General features: G+C 43.7%; 1 protein-coding gene across 1 annotated transcript in view; it reads left to right on the top strand.

Moving 5' to 3' along the window:
• Positions 1 to 15,922, top strand: part of gabbr2 (gamma-aminobutyric acid (GABA) B receptor, 2) — a 197,413-nt gene that overhangs the window by 99,444 nt on the left and 82,047 nt on the right. Inside the window, exon 3 of the mRNA XM_080485290.1 lies at positions 10,864 to 11,034. Within this exon, the coding sequence (XP_080341416.1) occupies positions 10,864 to 11,034 (171 nt within the window). The remainder of the gene's footprint in view (positions 1 to 10,863; positions 11,035 to 15,922) is intronic.

Raw genomic sequence — 15,922 nt, 5'->3', positions numbered from 1 at the left:
GCTCAGAGTTAGATAAAGACCTAGCTATTCTTTAAATAATACATCGGATCTCCCTCTCATCTAGAATGTCTTATTACACTGTCCTCCATTAAATTCTGCTTCACCTGACCTGGTTTGACCTGCTGAGTTTGGTTTCTTTTGGGACGTCACGAAGAAAACACAGAATTTTTGGTTGCAAGCTGAAGTACTTCATATTAACTGACCTGAATTCAGTCCCCAAACAAGATGTACTTTGCTACTGCCCTATATTCTTTTGTCTGACATCAAAGAGTTTCTTATACTTCTCCAATGTCAGAACTGGAAATTTCTACTTTACGTTTCATGGTTTATTAGGATCACTAGTAGAGGACAATAAATCTATCCTGAGTCAACACTGAGACGATAAAAACTTAAGGGCACGCTTCCTACTTAATACTTCAAGTGTTCTCAGCAGGGGAAAAATATGAACACATCATTTTCTTACTTTCTATGTAATGTCTTTAATTTGATAGTGTTTGATGTGATGCTCTTGTGTATTTTCCCTTCTAAACTGGTGAAAGTGAAAGGGTCAACTTGCATCCGAAATCCGCTATCTATGTTATCTCCTCTGACCAGGAGCTCACATGTGTTTTCACCGGTCAATATTTTTATTCACTGTTTCTCCTGGGATCTTCCTCTCAGCACAATATTTTAACAGGTGAAATTGATAAAAAAAAAATATATTGCTGAAAGCAGAAACAGCTCCTACAGAAAAGCATAACCTCGGTGACGTGGAGTAGTGAAGGTGGTATTATCAAGCTGTAGAATGGGACTTTCTCCCCATTGCCATTAGATGGTTGCTTGGAGAATTAGTTTGAAGAGCTCTTATGACAGCACCCGAGCAGCGTCTCACAGTGTGGGTGTAAAAAACAGCCAGAGCTAAACGGAGATAAGGGCAACACTGAAAAGACTCTTGAAGTCCTCTAAGACAACTGGGTGATTTGGGATTTAGCAGTGCTAGGAAGATAAAGACCCTCTCTTCGTCTTAATTGATGACTGTAATCCATGTGTTGTTATTTAAAAAAAAAAAAAAACAATAAAAAAAAACCTGTCTTGTTCATGTGTGAAGACAAACCCCCGTAGGTTTCTGCAGGAAGCGTTGGATTTATTTGGCGATCACAGTTTTCTGTTGTGAAATGGGTTGCCCAACAACATAAAGAACACTCACAGAATAAGTAAGGCAGAGTGGAAGATCAAGCCCTATCTCCACTTCACTCTTTCCTCTCACTCCCATGCAACTATCAGGTGGCTGTGGATAAAAATCTCACACAGATCACAATCCAATAGCCAACAGAGGTTTCTAACTTGGGACTCCACGTACTGTCAGTTAGCTCTGAGTATCCAAATGATCCAGTTGTAAATGAAGTACAACATTTATAGAATATCATTTAATGTTCTGTATTCAAGTTACTGTCAGCCAGGGTGCAACTGATTGGCCATAACATTATGGTATGTGATGAGAATAACGTGATACAGTATCTCTTCATCTTTTTTTTTTTTTTTTTTTTTTTTTTTTTTTTTTTTTTTTTTCCCTTGTCCTGTTCGGCAGCTTGGGCCAACAATATGATGTGATTGAGAGCCTTCGGAGTCAGAACAGTTTTTGGTCTTGCAACAGGGAGAGACCTGGAGTCTCCTCCTGTTGCCTTCTCCGTCAGAAGCTGGCATGGCTGCCGTACACGACCGGGGGGGAACGCACAAAGAGAGAGAGAAGAGAAGAGAGAGAAGAAAGTCGAGGGGGGAGGGGGGAGGGGGGTGGGGGGAGGGGGGTGGGGGGAAGGGGATAACATACAATGTCCTTGTTGTGCTACATATATTATTTGCAATAATCACACTCATCCAAATACTTTCCAACTGTTATTAGATTGAACCAGCCTGAGCAGCTCTATCTAGACAGTAAGATGATTTCCTAGATTTAACCAGCCTGAGCAGCTCTATCTAGACAGTAACGTGAAGCAGGAACATGAAATAACAAAGAGGCAACAACAAAAGAGGAACATGATTTTTAAAGTTTGAGCAAATGATGACAGACAACAAGCAACTTCAGAAGCACCTTTCGTGAGGAGTGAAAGTGTGTGTGTGTGTGTGTGCGTGTATGTGAGTGTGTGTGGCTTGTCCACTGGGTGTGGCCGGAACTGTTGTGGGGGGACCCGTGGTGACACCCCGGGGTCCGAGGCCACCGCGCCCGGACACCGCCACCCCGGCAGACAGAAGCCCCCCAGGCCCGGGGAGACCCCAGCGAACCACCCCAGAGAGCCCCGCCCCCGCCCAAAAAGCACCCGACGGAGAATGCAGAGAGGAATCCCCCCCAGGCAAGAGGGGCCCACAAGAGAAGGACAAAGGGCACAGGGCCCCAGGCCCCGACCCAAGCCGCCAAGCCGAGAAAAGGCCGGAGCAGGGCCCCCGGGCCGAGCGGGCCGAGAGCCCCCCCAACCCCGGCGGCGAGTCCCACCGCACCCCCGGGAACAGGCCCACCCACCGCCCCCCCCAACCCGGTAAGGCAGAGACGGCCCCAGCCGCCGCGCCCCGGACCAGCCCCGCCCCCAGACCCAGGAAAGCGAAGCCCGGCGCAGGCCCCGGTCGGAGAACAGTCAACTCTACACCCCCAGGAGCCTCATAATCCACCCGCCCCATAACCCCTCCCCCCGGGTCTTGATTGGGAAACCCAACCCATGACCCACCCCGCACACACACACACACCCACACCCACACACCCACACACCCACACACACACACACACACACACACACACACACACACACACACACACACGGAACGGGGGGGGGAGTGATGACTCTCGCACCCTCAGGCCGCCGGCCGGGCCCCCTCCCGGCCACCGCGGTATCCCAACCTCCACCAATCCAACAGCAAGTGGAGAAGGAGCACCGCACCCCAGCCCCCCCACAAGCGCCGCGCCCGAGGGAGCGCGCCCCCCGTACTCCAGCCGCACTCACCCCGGGCCGGGGCGGGACCCCAGCGGGAGGTGCTGGGGGGAGCCACGTCTCCCGCCCTTCCCCTGCCCTATATGTGTGTTGGATGTATGTAAGGGTGTGTTTTTGTGTTTTGAAAAGGTGGATGCGATGTGTGTGTCTATGGTGCGGTTTAAAATTGGGGGGTAGCGGGGCCCGGGCGTTCTACCGCTGACAAGCGGCAGAACCCCGAAAGCGGCTTACCCCCTCAAGACCCTGCATGACTAAGTGTGGTTAAAATTGTGGGTGGTGCAAAGTCGGGGGAGGACCCAGACCGCAATTAAGTAGCCTGGACCCCCCACCTAGGCACCGCCCCACTGTTCCCTATTGTGGGGTAATATAAGGTGAGGTAAGGCAGGGAGGGTTCTGAGGGAGGGGGTCCCCCCGTCGCTAGGACCTTGGCCCAGCTGGACCCCCCGCGCTGCCCCACCCCACCCCCCGAGCGGCCGGCCTAGGACCAGGGGGGCCACACCCCCCCAAACAAGGCGCCGCAAGGGGACCCGGGCAGGGAGCCCCCACCCCACCCAACGGCCAGACAGCAGAGTCCGAGACCCGCAGGGCCCAGTGCGAGCCCAGCCGGAGGCCAGTGGCCAGGGCACCCCCCCTCATTCGCCCACTCCACACAGCCCCACACCCCAACCCACACACCCCAACCCACACACCCCAACTCACACACCCCAACTCACACGCACACGCACACCCCTATCAGGCCCTGGAGGTCACTCTCAGTTAACCGTCCATCCAGAACCCGGAGCCCCCCCCGTACCCCGCTCCCCCCAATCCGGGAATGAGGCAGACCCGGAGCGCGGCAGCAGGGGCCAACCCGCCCCACCGGGGGAGGGGGCCAGAGGGAGGACCCACCCCCAGCGCCGCAGCGGGCACCCCCACCGGGAAGGGGGAGGCCCCGCACCCCCAGGGCCCGGACAACCCGCCCCCAACCTCCCCCCAGTCGACAGCCCAGCCGGGGCCCGACGCCCAGCCCCCCCATCCCGCCCCAGCGGGCCCGACCCCGGCCCAGAGCAGAGCCCCCCCCACATCCCCGCCCAGGACTCCCCAGGCCAGGCCGTAACCCCCCAGCATAGATGCCAGGACACCCCCGAGCCCACAGAGCCACCAACCACCAAAGCCACGACGCCCCAGCCACGGACGGTCCCCAGAGCCCCGGGGTGGAGCCACTACCCCCCCCCACAGGGCTACATGGTGTATTTAATTATTGGGGACCATGTGGACTCAAATTCTGTCAAATGATTTTTCCTACAAGCAGACATTCTCTCCAATGTGATGTGGTCTAGAAGTAAGTTTTTAAATAACTTTATATTCAAATTACTTTTGGATTTCCAGTTCATGAGGATCGCCTTTTTTGCGACGCTTAGGTAAACCAGGAGCATGCAGGACTCATTTTTTTCTCTTTTAATTTCTGTGAGATCTCCTAACAGGCAAAGTGAAGGTGAGACTGGAATAGGGTGGCCCAGGCATAACGATAAATCTTCACAAATCTTTTGCCAGAAGGTTTGGACTGGCGTACACAGCCAAAGTGCGTGTAGATAAGTATCTGGGAGATCACCTGTGCAGTTTGAACATATGTTAGTGGGAGTGAGCCCCATCTTGAACATCCTTTGTCCTGTGTAATGAACTCTGTGAAGGATCTTGTATTGTATGAGCTGTATATTGGGGTTTTTGCTCATTTTGAATGTATTTGTACAGATTTCTGACCAAAACGTTGGGTCTCTGTTGATGTTGAGATCTTCTTCCCATTTGAACGTGGGAAGGGATATTGAGATATTTGAACCTGACAGGATTGAGATAATTTTAGAAAGAGGTTTAGGTGCTGAGATCTTCAGGAGGTTTGTCACTGTCTGAGGTAAGTTCAAGTTAATCTGTTCTAGTTTGAACTTAGTTTGTATTATTGACTTAAGCTGAAGATATTCCAGATAGTTGTTTTGACTGATACCATATGTTTCTATTAGTTCATTAAATGGAATAAAAGAGTTATTGGAGATAAGTTGTTCTAAGTGTCTTATTCCTTTATTTTGCCATCTTGGGAAGTTTATTGGTTTTTTTCTTTGCAGGATGTCGGGATTGTTCCAGATGGGTGTGAGTTTGCAGGGAATGAGTGTAGATCCATTTATTTTAAGAAATTCCCACCAAGCTGTCAGCGACGTGTTTATATTGATGCTTTTGAAGCAGCTGTGCTTTTTGATGTCAGGACTGAAGAAGGGAAGATCTCTGACTTGGAGATCTTCACAGAATGTTTTTTCAACGTCTAGCCAGCCTTCATCTAGGGGTTTCTGATTGATCCATTTTACAACATAAAGTAGTTTATTGGCCAGATAATAATTATAAAAATTTGGGAGTTCTAAACCACCTTGGTCCTTGGTGTTCTGGAGTGTTTTTAAACTTATACGTGATGGTTTATTTTTCCATAAGAATTTTGAGACATGAGAATCAAGAGTGTTAAACCAGGTTTTTGGTGGTTTTGCTGGGATCATTGAGAAGATGTAGTTAATTTTAGGCAAGATCATCATTTTGATTGTTGCTACTCTCCCCATAAGTGAAATTGGGAGTGTCCTCCATCGAGTGAGGTCCTCCTCTATTGCTTTAATAAGGGGGGTGTAGTTTAAGTGTACCAAGTCTGAGAGTTTGGCTGAGACGTTAATGCCGAGATATTTGATGTTCCCTGGTTTTAGTAGGGTGTTAGGTGTCTGCTGAAATGTAGAGTTGATAGGCAAGACTACTGATTTGTTCCAATTTATAGAATATTCTGAGATTGAGGAGAATCTGTCTATCAACCCTATTGTTTCTGGAAGAGAGGTCTGTGCGTTTTGCAGGAAAATTAGCACATCATCCGCATAGAGACATATTTTATGTGTTATATTTGCTGTTCGTATTCCTTTTATGTTATTATTCTGTCTGATGGCTGCTGCTAGTGGTTCGATGAAAATTGCAAAGAGAGATGGTGAGAGTGGACACCCCTGTCGGGTGCCTCTCTCAAGATTGAACCTTGAGGACATTTGGTCATTGGTTTTAACACAGGCACTGGGTGAGGTATACAGTATTTTTATCCAGGAAAGGTAATATTCTCTAAATCCAAATTTCCGTAGTGTAGCAAGTAGAAATTTCCAATTTACCCTATCAAAGGCTTTTTCTGCATCTAAGGAGGTGATAATGGCTTTTTGTTTATTGTGGTGGCAGTGGTCTATAAGATTAATTAATCTACGTGTATTATTAGTGGAGTGTCGTCCTTTAATAAACCCAGTTTGATCTGGGTGTATGATGTGGGGTGTGATTTTTTCCAGTCTGCTTGCTAATGTTTTACTAATTATTTTAAGATCTACATTGATTAGTGATATCGGCCGATAGCTAGATGGTAGTGTGGGATCTTTATCCGGTTTTAGAAGAAGACTGATATTTGCACAGTTCATATGTTGGGGGAGAGTTGAAGATTCTTTAATTTCCTCAATTATTCTGAAAAAAATAGGTGAGAGTAAAGACCATAATTCTTTGTAAAATTCAGTGGGGTATCCATCAGGTCCTGGAGCTTTACCATCAGGCATGTGCTGGAGAGCTTCCTGCAGTTCTTCTACTGAGATGGAAGCTTCTAGACCTTGGATCTGTTCTTCTTTTAATTTTGGGAGGTTGACTGTGCTCAGAAAGCTCTCTATTTCAGATTGTGAAGGATCAATTTGTGAAGAGTAAAGTTTTTTGTAGAATTCTCTGAAAGTATTGTTTATTTCTTGTGGGTTAAAAGTGATTTTACCATTTTGAGTTTGGACTGAGGGGATTGTACATTTTTCTTTATTTCGTTTTAACTGATTGGCTAAAAGTTTGCTGGATTTATTACCATGTTCAAAGTTCTCCCAGCGTAGTCTCTGCAGTTGAAATTGTGTTTTATGTTCAATTATTTTGTTCAACTCTATTTTAAATTTTCTTAGTTCCATTAATAGGCTGTCGTCTTTGCAGGCAGCATGAGCTGTTTCCATGGTTTTGATTTTATCTTCCAGTTCTTTCTCCTTTTTTTTTTCTCTTTTGGTCTTGTATGAGGAGTAAGAAATGATTTTACCTCTCATGACAACTTTAGCCGTCTCCCAGAGGACGCAGGGAGAGACACCAGGCAGGTCATTTGTTTCTAAAAAGATTGTCCATTGTTTTTTAAAGAATGTGAGGAAATCTGGATCCTTAAGCAGTGACGTGTTAAATCTCCACTGTCTAATAGGAGGGGTGATTGTTCTATTAGTAACTGTCATAGTGACAGGTGCATGGTCACTGATAGTAATGGGGTGAATCTGTGTGTCCAAGAAGTCTTTAATCACTGATTTACTCACCAGAAAGTAATCTAAGCGCGAATAAGATTGGTGCACTGCTGAGTAGAAGGTGTACTCTTTAAGAGTGGGATGAGAGGTGCGCCAGGCGTCGCAAAGACCATAGTCACTCATGTACTGCTGGACTATGTCTGTAGATTCCCAGTGTCGGGTGTTTGCTGCTTTACTAGCTCTGTCTACTTGTTGATTGAAGGCGATGTTGAGGTCTCCTCCCACTATCAGTGTTTTATCAGAGTGTGTTGAGAGGGTGGTGAAGAAATTATGATAGAAGGAGGGGTCATCAACATTTGGGCCATAGATGTTTGCGATACACATCTCTATGTTCTGAAGAGAGATGTGAATAATTATAAATCTTCCCTCTGGATCTGTGATTGTGTCTTTACACGAGAATTGTATTTTATTGTTGATTAATATAGCTACGCCTCTCTGCTTGGAGTTAAAACAAGCTGAGTATGTGTGAGGGAATTGTGGTGATATCAATTTGTGATGTCCTGTTGTAGGTGTGTGTGTCTCTTGTAACAAGACAATGTCTGCCTGTAGTTTGTTTAAGTGTTCAAAAACTTTTTGTCTTTTTATTTGCGTGCCCATTCCTCGTACATTCCAGGTGACAAACCTGAGCGTGTTTCTAGCTACACTCATCTTCTAGGTGGGTTCTCTAATGCTGTATGTGTGGGTGTGTGTGTGTATGTGTGTCCGCGTGCGTGTATGGGTGTGTTTGTGTGTGTGTGTGTGCATGCGTGAGTGTGTGCGTGTATATGTGTCCGCATGTGTGTTTGACTAGGTGCATGCGTTTGTGTGCGTGTGTGCATGCGTGCATCTTTGTATGTGTCTGTCTGCATGTGTGTGTGTGTGTGAGTGTGTGTGGATGCATATATCTGTGCGTGTGTACTTAGGATCCCTAAGTCTGACTGGCTATTCAAACGTAGTAGTGTGTGTCTGTCAGTATATGAGTGTGTGATATGGTGACAGTTGGATTGTGATGTTGAGGTTTTAATGTGGTGAAAACAGTGGAAGTGTATTGTTATCAAAACAAGGGAGGGGGGGTGGTGTATCTCTTCATCTTGACACACATCGAGAAGCAAGTGGACATGATGTGATCCAAGCAGAAAAAATTGGCAAGCCACTGTATTTGAGGAAGTTTGACCAGGGCCAAATTAACACAGTTAAAAGATCAGGTCAGAGCATCCCCTAAACTGCAGCTCTGCAGTGGTCGCCATCTATCAAAAGTGGTTCAAAAAAAGGAAGGAGTAGCAAAATAACTACCTGGAAATAGACAATTGGGGCTCATTGGGGCATAAAGTGAGAGATGGCTGGCCTATGTGGTCTGGTTCTACAGATGTGATGCTTCAGCTGAAATTGCTGCAGACGTTAATACCAGAGTGCGTCAGTTTGCTTGGAAGCAGCAAAATGGTCATAATGATCAGTGTCATCCAACACATTTCTAAGCATTAATATTTCAATATCCAACATTCCCCTTTGTCTGATGATCAGTCATTCTCTGGACAGGCAGTTGCTGAAGTGGGCACCTTTTAAAACCCGGTTCTGCAATTTGGGCGCATTTTCCATTAAACATTTGAAACAGTAAATATTTGACATTCCTTAATCTATAACAGAATGTGTTTTTAATCCATAAAAACAGTGACATTTGTTTTTGTCCAATAGTGTCAGGTCAGGTTAAACTTTACTGTCATAGCCATGAAGCTATCTTGCCCCTTATTTCATGTTCCTGGGGCTGTCAGGCCTGATCTGAAAGAGATTTGACTCTTGAATGATGTCTGACTTTCCCGCACCCTCCGATCCTTTACGGAAAGTTTCACATTTCTGTCAGTCAAAGTAATTCATTCCCTGCTCAACTATGCCTTCTGACAAGTGTACAATTATAACAGCAGCACTGTGATTAATCAAGAGTGAAGTTGTCTAAACGGCGATAGATGCTTAATGAGAAGATCATATTCATTCTTGAAGTTAGGAGGTGCTTGAACTGTTGAATGCTTTAGCGCAGTTTTAGAAAATCCAATGGTGTACCTCTTGGTCTCAGTCAGAATAATAATATCCTTGTATAGATCACTATCATAAATCACAAGTTCTGCTTAATCTCTACAAAGTATGTAATTAACCCTGCACTGATTCATATCGCTCATTAAATTAACACAGATAGGACACTGAAAGTGGAGCACAGTTTCTTGTTATCTCTGCTTCACTGCCGGCACCTAAAGATTCAATACCTTCCAAACTTCCAAAAGTTTATGGTCTCTGTGTCATTTGTTAAAGATGTCACTGCAATGCAAAGATACTTACATTTAGTTATGTACAATAAAATGACCAGTTTCATAATTCCACAAACGGCACTTATTTTTTCTTTTTTTGCCTCATTCAGAGTTAATGTGAAAAGTAAAACTGAACAGATCTTTGTGTGGGCACCTGCAATCTTCTGCATCCTTCCAATCTCAGTACAAAAATGAACTGTGGCTATTTTTGTCTTTGGCAGAAATTGATGGCATTGTTGAAAATGTGCAACACAATAGAAGAGAGAGAGCAAAACTTGATTAGCATGGAAATGACAAATAACAGGTGGGCATGGAGAGATGTGACTCTGGTCGGTGAAGAGTTTCCAACAGAAAGAAGGCTTCATATTTTTTGATATTTAGGGTGGCAAATGTGTGAAGAAAAGGCATTTGCTTGAATGGAATCGAATACTCAATAAATCTGGGCAGTTTTTAATGGGCCGAGATTGACTTAAGTTTGCCAACTGGTTTTGCATTTAGTGAGGGGTGTATGCTCGCTGTCTCACATTTTCACTTCACAAGCTTGTTAATACTGCGGAAAAGCTTTTCCAGAGTTTGGCATACTTTGTGGACATGAATTGATTTACAGGCGATGTGCTCTAAATGTGCTTCGACTGTAAACAGGCAATTAGTATCTGAAATCAGCGTATGTTATATGTTATATATATTTTGTGTGCATGTGTGTGTGTGTGTGTGTGTGTGTGTGTGTGCACGCGAAGAATCTGATGCAACGTTCCTTCATGTGTGAAACGGAAATGCTTTTAACTTACCAGACCAGAGATGAATCAAACTGCTAAGCTGGTTTTCCCTTGTCATCAACCCCACCTCCCACACACACACACACACACACACACACACACACACACACACACACACACACACACACACACACACACGCACCTCGGTATAAAGCCACCTTAAAAGGTTAACTATATAAGAGTCATCAATTCCGCCCCAATATTTACAGAGCTCTTTACAGTAACACTTTCAATCTGCCATTTTGGTGACATTTGAAGTAATTTGAAAGGGTTGATTTGGTAGCACCGTTTGACTATGAATGAGCGTCTGTGCTCATTTGTCACGTTGCCTCATTTTCACAGTTTAATCCCTGTACTAACAGAGGCCACTGACCAAAGCAAGGGCAGACCTGAGTTCTCTCTTCCAGTGATTTAGGTTCATTGACACAGTACTTAAGAGTGCTACAGTCTGAGAGTTTCTTTCCGGGATTACTTATGATTATCGGACTCACCTCATTTCTTTCTTTTGTCCCTACAGCTGTCCTTCGCAGCAACAACTCCAGTTCTGGCCGATAAGAAAAAGTACCCCAATTTCTTCCGCACCGTCCCTTCAGACAATGCTGTGAACCCTGCAGTGGTGAAGTTAATCAACTACTACAACTGGAGCCGCGTGGGGACCCTCACACAAGACGTTCAGAGGTTCTCAGAGGTCAGTATTTAATGCTTACTCTTCAAAAGGCTACATAATAGTAAGGAAGCAAAATACATAGACAGCATATTGAAATTATGTCTCATTTTGTTTAATCATTTCAATCTCTATTCTTTTAAAACTCTGTCCAACTGGTACAAGTGCCTCAAAACCAAAAGCAGGTTGAACATTGTGATAGTGACATTACTGCATCTGTGTCACTCTTTGTCAGCAAGTATTAGCATAATTCATCTGTACACAGCAAGGCACCAGTAAAATAGTACATATGGAAAAGTATCATCCCATTTACTCTACTGCCAGAAAGGAGTGAGATCGTTGCCGATCTATTTGGGAATGTGAGTTTCCCACTGTCGGCCTGGGTGTTAGTCCCAGTACCCAAGTTAACCAGGCAGTTCAAGCACTCCTCTTGATACTATAGAAACATCGAGAGTAAAGACAAAAAGCCTCATCAACTACTTGAGCAGAGCTGTTACTGTGATGAGAAGCATTTAACCAGTTTGATCTCCACGACTTTTTTTTTGATGACCTCGTTGTAAGATATTCTCTCTTTTACCTCAAGCTTTGTCTTCATGAATAGTAATCTTTCATATTGAATATCATCTCCCACCGCGTCCAGCTCCACAGTATTACAGTTCATTTTGTGCCAGTAGTGTGCAAGAACTGAAATAATACCATTTCCAACTGATAGTTTTTGTATTAACAGGACCTAAAGCGCACAAAAACCTTATTGGAATCCTCCTGTTTGCATATGATGTCACTCATAGTCTTCTTAGTAGATCAGGTGCAAACTAAAACAGCAATTTATTTGCATGAGCGTACACTTTAGTTTCATGCGTCTTCTTATTAAACCAGCTCCGAGAAGTCTTCGTGATGGTTGAGATTGGACAACATGTCGCCAGTCTCCCTCCCGCTTGGTTGTCAGTGAGTGCGGCATGTGGGGACCCATGAGTAATGCATTATTAATTACACCTGTGGTGTTTCAAAACGGGAGTCAAATCAGGGTAAAGCAGGACAGATCTTTATGAGTCACTGTTTCATAAATACATGTTTCCCTTTCATTAAGGCAATGTTATTAATAATCTTTGTTCACTGCTGCTGACCCACATCTGGTTCATCCGATTCATCAACCAAATGCAACATTTGAACTTGTTCATTCAAACAGAATCATTACTTCACCAATAATCATTCGTTCTTTCCTTCTCATTTACTTTTATTTTATTTTTGTTGACATATGGACATCCCCCACAAATGTAAAGCTGTGTGCCAGAGCAGTTAAAAATTCACGCCAGTCAATTGATGTATAAATAATTAATGACATTGATTCACTGCACACAGTCCCAACAGCGAATCATGTTTAGTAGACATTTATTTAAAAGTCTTTGGCATAACTCTCTGCAAGTGTTTGTGCCGTGCAGAAAATAATTAAAGTCAGTATAACATCATTCATTTCAGCCTTTCCTTCCCTCATGTCTCTTCCTATAGAAGGACATGCTGTGAAGGTGAAGGCTAACATTTTGCTGTCATGAAATCTGGAATATAAAGAGTGTTCTTTTTTTCTTTACATCGATTATGAGAAAAATAAATATACATTTAAGCATGGAAGAAGGATTTTACTGGAGGACTCTGCAACATATAGCCACTGAGTTCAATATGAAGCAGAGGCATTGTGATTGAATGGCTGCCCCAAATAAAAATAAAAAATAATGCCCTGGAGAAAGATTCAGCAAATTCATTAAAAAAGAAAAAAAAGAAAAAAGAAAGAATGACTGTTTTCTTTTTTTTAGATGATTGTTCCAATTTCATGTCATCATCTTTGAAAATGTCCCTCAGATTAACAACAAATGAAGATGGTGCTGACACTGTGGACACATGTCACCTCCCTCATGCATGTGTACGACAGTTGTTGTGCAGCAGCCTTTTCTGTAATTTGCTTAAAGTGTTGATCTGACATTCACACTTATTCGATGGTGCTGCGCAGAGATGGAAAAAAGAGAAAGGCATTGTGCAGCTCTTTTTACCTTTCCCCTACTTGTCATGTGTTTGGGTAATAAACAAGACTACGATCTTCATTGTGAAATGACAGTAAATTCCACCTGGTACCCGACCCCATTCAAAGACTGGCATTCCACTACTGGATTAGCTCTCACCTCGAAAGAAAAAAAATGGACAAAGGGTGTAAAAACAGTGAAAAACCCATAATATCAAAATATTGTTGCATCATATAAATGATTGCAACTTTTGTTTTCAAGCTGGGAGCTGAAGTTTTGAGTGGTTGGGACACTGTGACAATTAAGTGCTTTTAATGTTTACCTGTTTCCATCTGCACTGCAGTTTAATGTTCCTCTCCTGTAAAGCTGAAGGCAGGCTCAAGAGCTGGGAAAAGCAATTTAGGGAAATATGAAGACTACTATCAATGTTGACTCAGCATTTGGGGCTAACTCTCATTGCAGGAGAGAAATACAGCAAATCTTCAAGCAGGAGCACATTTTGGATTAGTTGTAATTCATATTTCAGCTCAGAAAGATTGAACATGCCTGTGTTTGCATGACGCATTTCTTATTTCATTTAAAGCACAAATAGTAGGTATTCAAATGTGCATATGTTTAAAACGTTTTAGTACAAAATTGATTGCGAGCAAGAGAGATGGACACATTTAAGCTTGTGGGAGACTTCAACAGTAATGGAACATTCCAATTCATCACAGCTTCGGATAATGACACAAACTCACATCACCAGCAGGAAAATGTTAGAGGTAATGAAAGCGTGAATTTGAGAAACATATTGTGAGATCTTGCCTGCGGGCGCTGGTTAAAAACAATCTGCTCAGCAGCGAAGGGGTGGGGGTGTGTATAAGAAGTCTCACTGCAAATCTCAGAGAGTCCAAATCCCTTTATCGCTCCCCTCCTGAAAGCACCGAGGGGCTTAGGACGGGAGGAAGACAGACGGCTCGATTCAATCAACCTGCCACAAGATTGGCCTCTAATCCCGATTTACAAATATGCAAGCATCACTTCCATACCTCATGATTCATGCAATCCTCTGTCAAGTTCAGATCGCACAGTTTTCATAACACAGCAATGTATAGCAAAACAAATCACCAATGAGATGCCAAGTAGTAAATTTTGTTTAGATTGATTTTTTTAATTTCCAACACAGATAGGTCTTTACACAGCTACGTGTCGTTGAAAAGTCCTTGCTGTACATGATATGATTTTTTCTGTTCATAATATTCCTTCAATATATATTAATTCTTCAGTCGTTAATTATACTGTATTCTGTTAATACTAGTTCGGAATTAGTTAGGAACATCCACAGTTATTATTAATTGTTTTTGTAGAAAAGTCATTGACTTTCACTTCTTGAATTTCAATAACAAAAATGCAAACAAATAGTTGGTTAAAACACTCAAAAAAATCCTTTGTGTGCTCTACATCTGGTCATCATCATCCATCTATCTCTCCATACATCCGTCCCTCCATACATTTGAAGTCCCTTCATTGATCGAGAGTCAGGTCACAAAGAATCGGAGTCGATTTCCGACAGTATGAAGCTCCAAGCCGGTTCACTCTGGCCAAGCCGCCAGTCTGTTGAAGGCCGACTATGCTAACCTTGTTACATCATCACTACAGTCATTAACATGCAAACCTCACACTGAAAAACACCACTAGCCAGCAGGTTTAAAACTTTTTGTGGTCGTTTTTAGAGTCACCTATAAACACACATACCGTTGGACTATTGAGATTGGCTACAGTAGAAAACATATACAAAATAAAAAACGAAGTTAAAGACCCTGTAGTTGCAGCTCACCCTTATGTAAAGGCAGGCTACACACATACTGTGTGAACAGAGACTTAAAATCACACACACGCTTGCATGCATACCCGTGCCAACACCTAATTCACGTATAGATCCTGAAAGATAAGTTAAAAACCTGGAGCAAAACCTTGTGGGAACAGGGATAATGTGGAAACTCCGCACAAAGGACCTGAGGCAAACCCTGGTTCATATGTTGAGGCAAGATGCTGCCGCCAGCCACACTTCAATAGATTAAAACATATGAGTGCTCAAAAATTTCTTAATATTACATTTTTGAGGAAAACTGTTTTTTTGTTGTTGTGGCGTGTGTCTCTTGGGGGTAAAAGAAAATCCTCACATTTTTTGTCACACGCACACTAATAAAGGAAATCCTTTCTGAAGAAATTGTGGGAACCCACTGGTTTAGGGGCAAGGCTCAAGGGCACCCAGTGGTGATACCACGGGCCCCCATTGATGACATCCTACAAATAAGCAATATTAAATTAGATCAGAAATAACTACTAAATAAGAAAAAGAAACTGCATTATTGTTCTTGACTTGGATTAAGGAATTCAACATAGGGCAGGGTTGTACGGCATTTACTCACCACACGTCGACACCGAGGCATCTGCATACTGAGCATACTAGCGGTGGCGCTGGGGTTTCCATCACCCATGCTTTTGTGTTTTTTCTCTGTGCCGTACTCTCCCCAACCAACTGATCTGCACTGCTGTTTCCCAGGGAGACTGCTCCCAAGGTTAATGTTATGTAATACTTGTTAAGGATTCAGTTGGTGGCATGCACATCACACGCACGCACATCATACAGTACGGTGTCCCCTAGGACTATAACCTGTAAGCTGAAGCCAGCTCGTCACTTCTATTTTTAGGGACAGCTGAAACACACACACACACACACGCAAACGCACGCACAAGCACACTTGAACGCTCACACACACAAATCCTATTTATGGATGGACACTGATGTTCCTTTAATGGAGAATTTGTGGTTTATTGTAGTGAGAGAGGAGAATGAGTAAAGGTATTTGCGTGTGTGAAGATGCCTATATCCGCACTACACAAACACACAGACA

The sequence above is a fragment of the Lipophrys pholis genome (genome assembly GCF_963383615.2).
Source record: "Lipophrys pholis genome assembly, chromosome: 17".
NCBI classification, from domain to species: domain Eukaryota; kingdom Metazoa; phylum Chordata; class Actinopteri; order Blenniiformes; family Blenniidae; genus Lipophrys; species Lipophrys pholis.
Note: the sequence above shows the minus strand (reverse complement) of the source record. Positions and strands in the feature narration are given on the sequence as shown.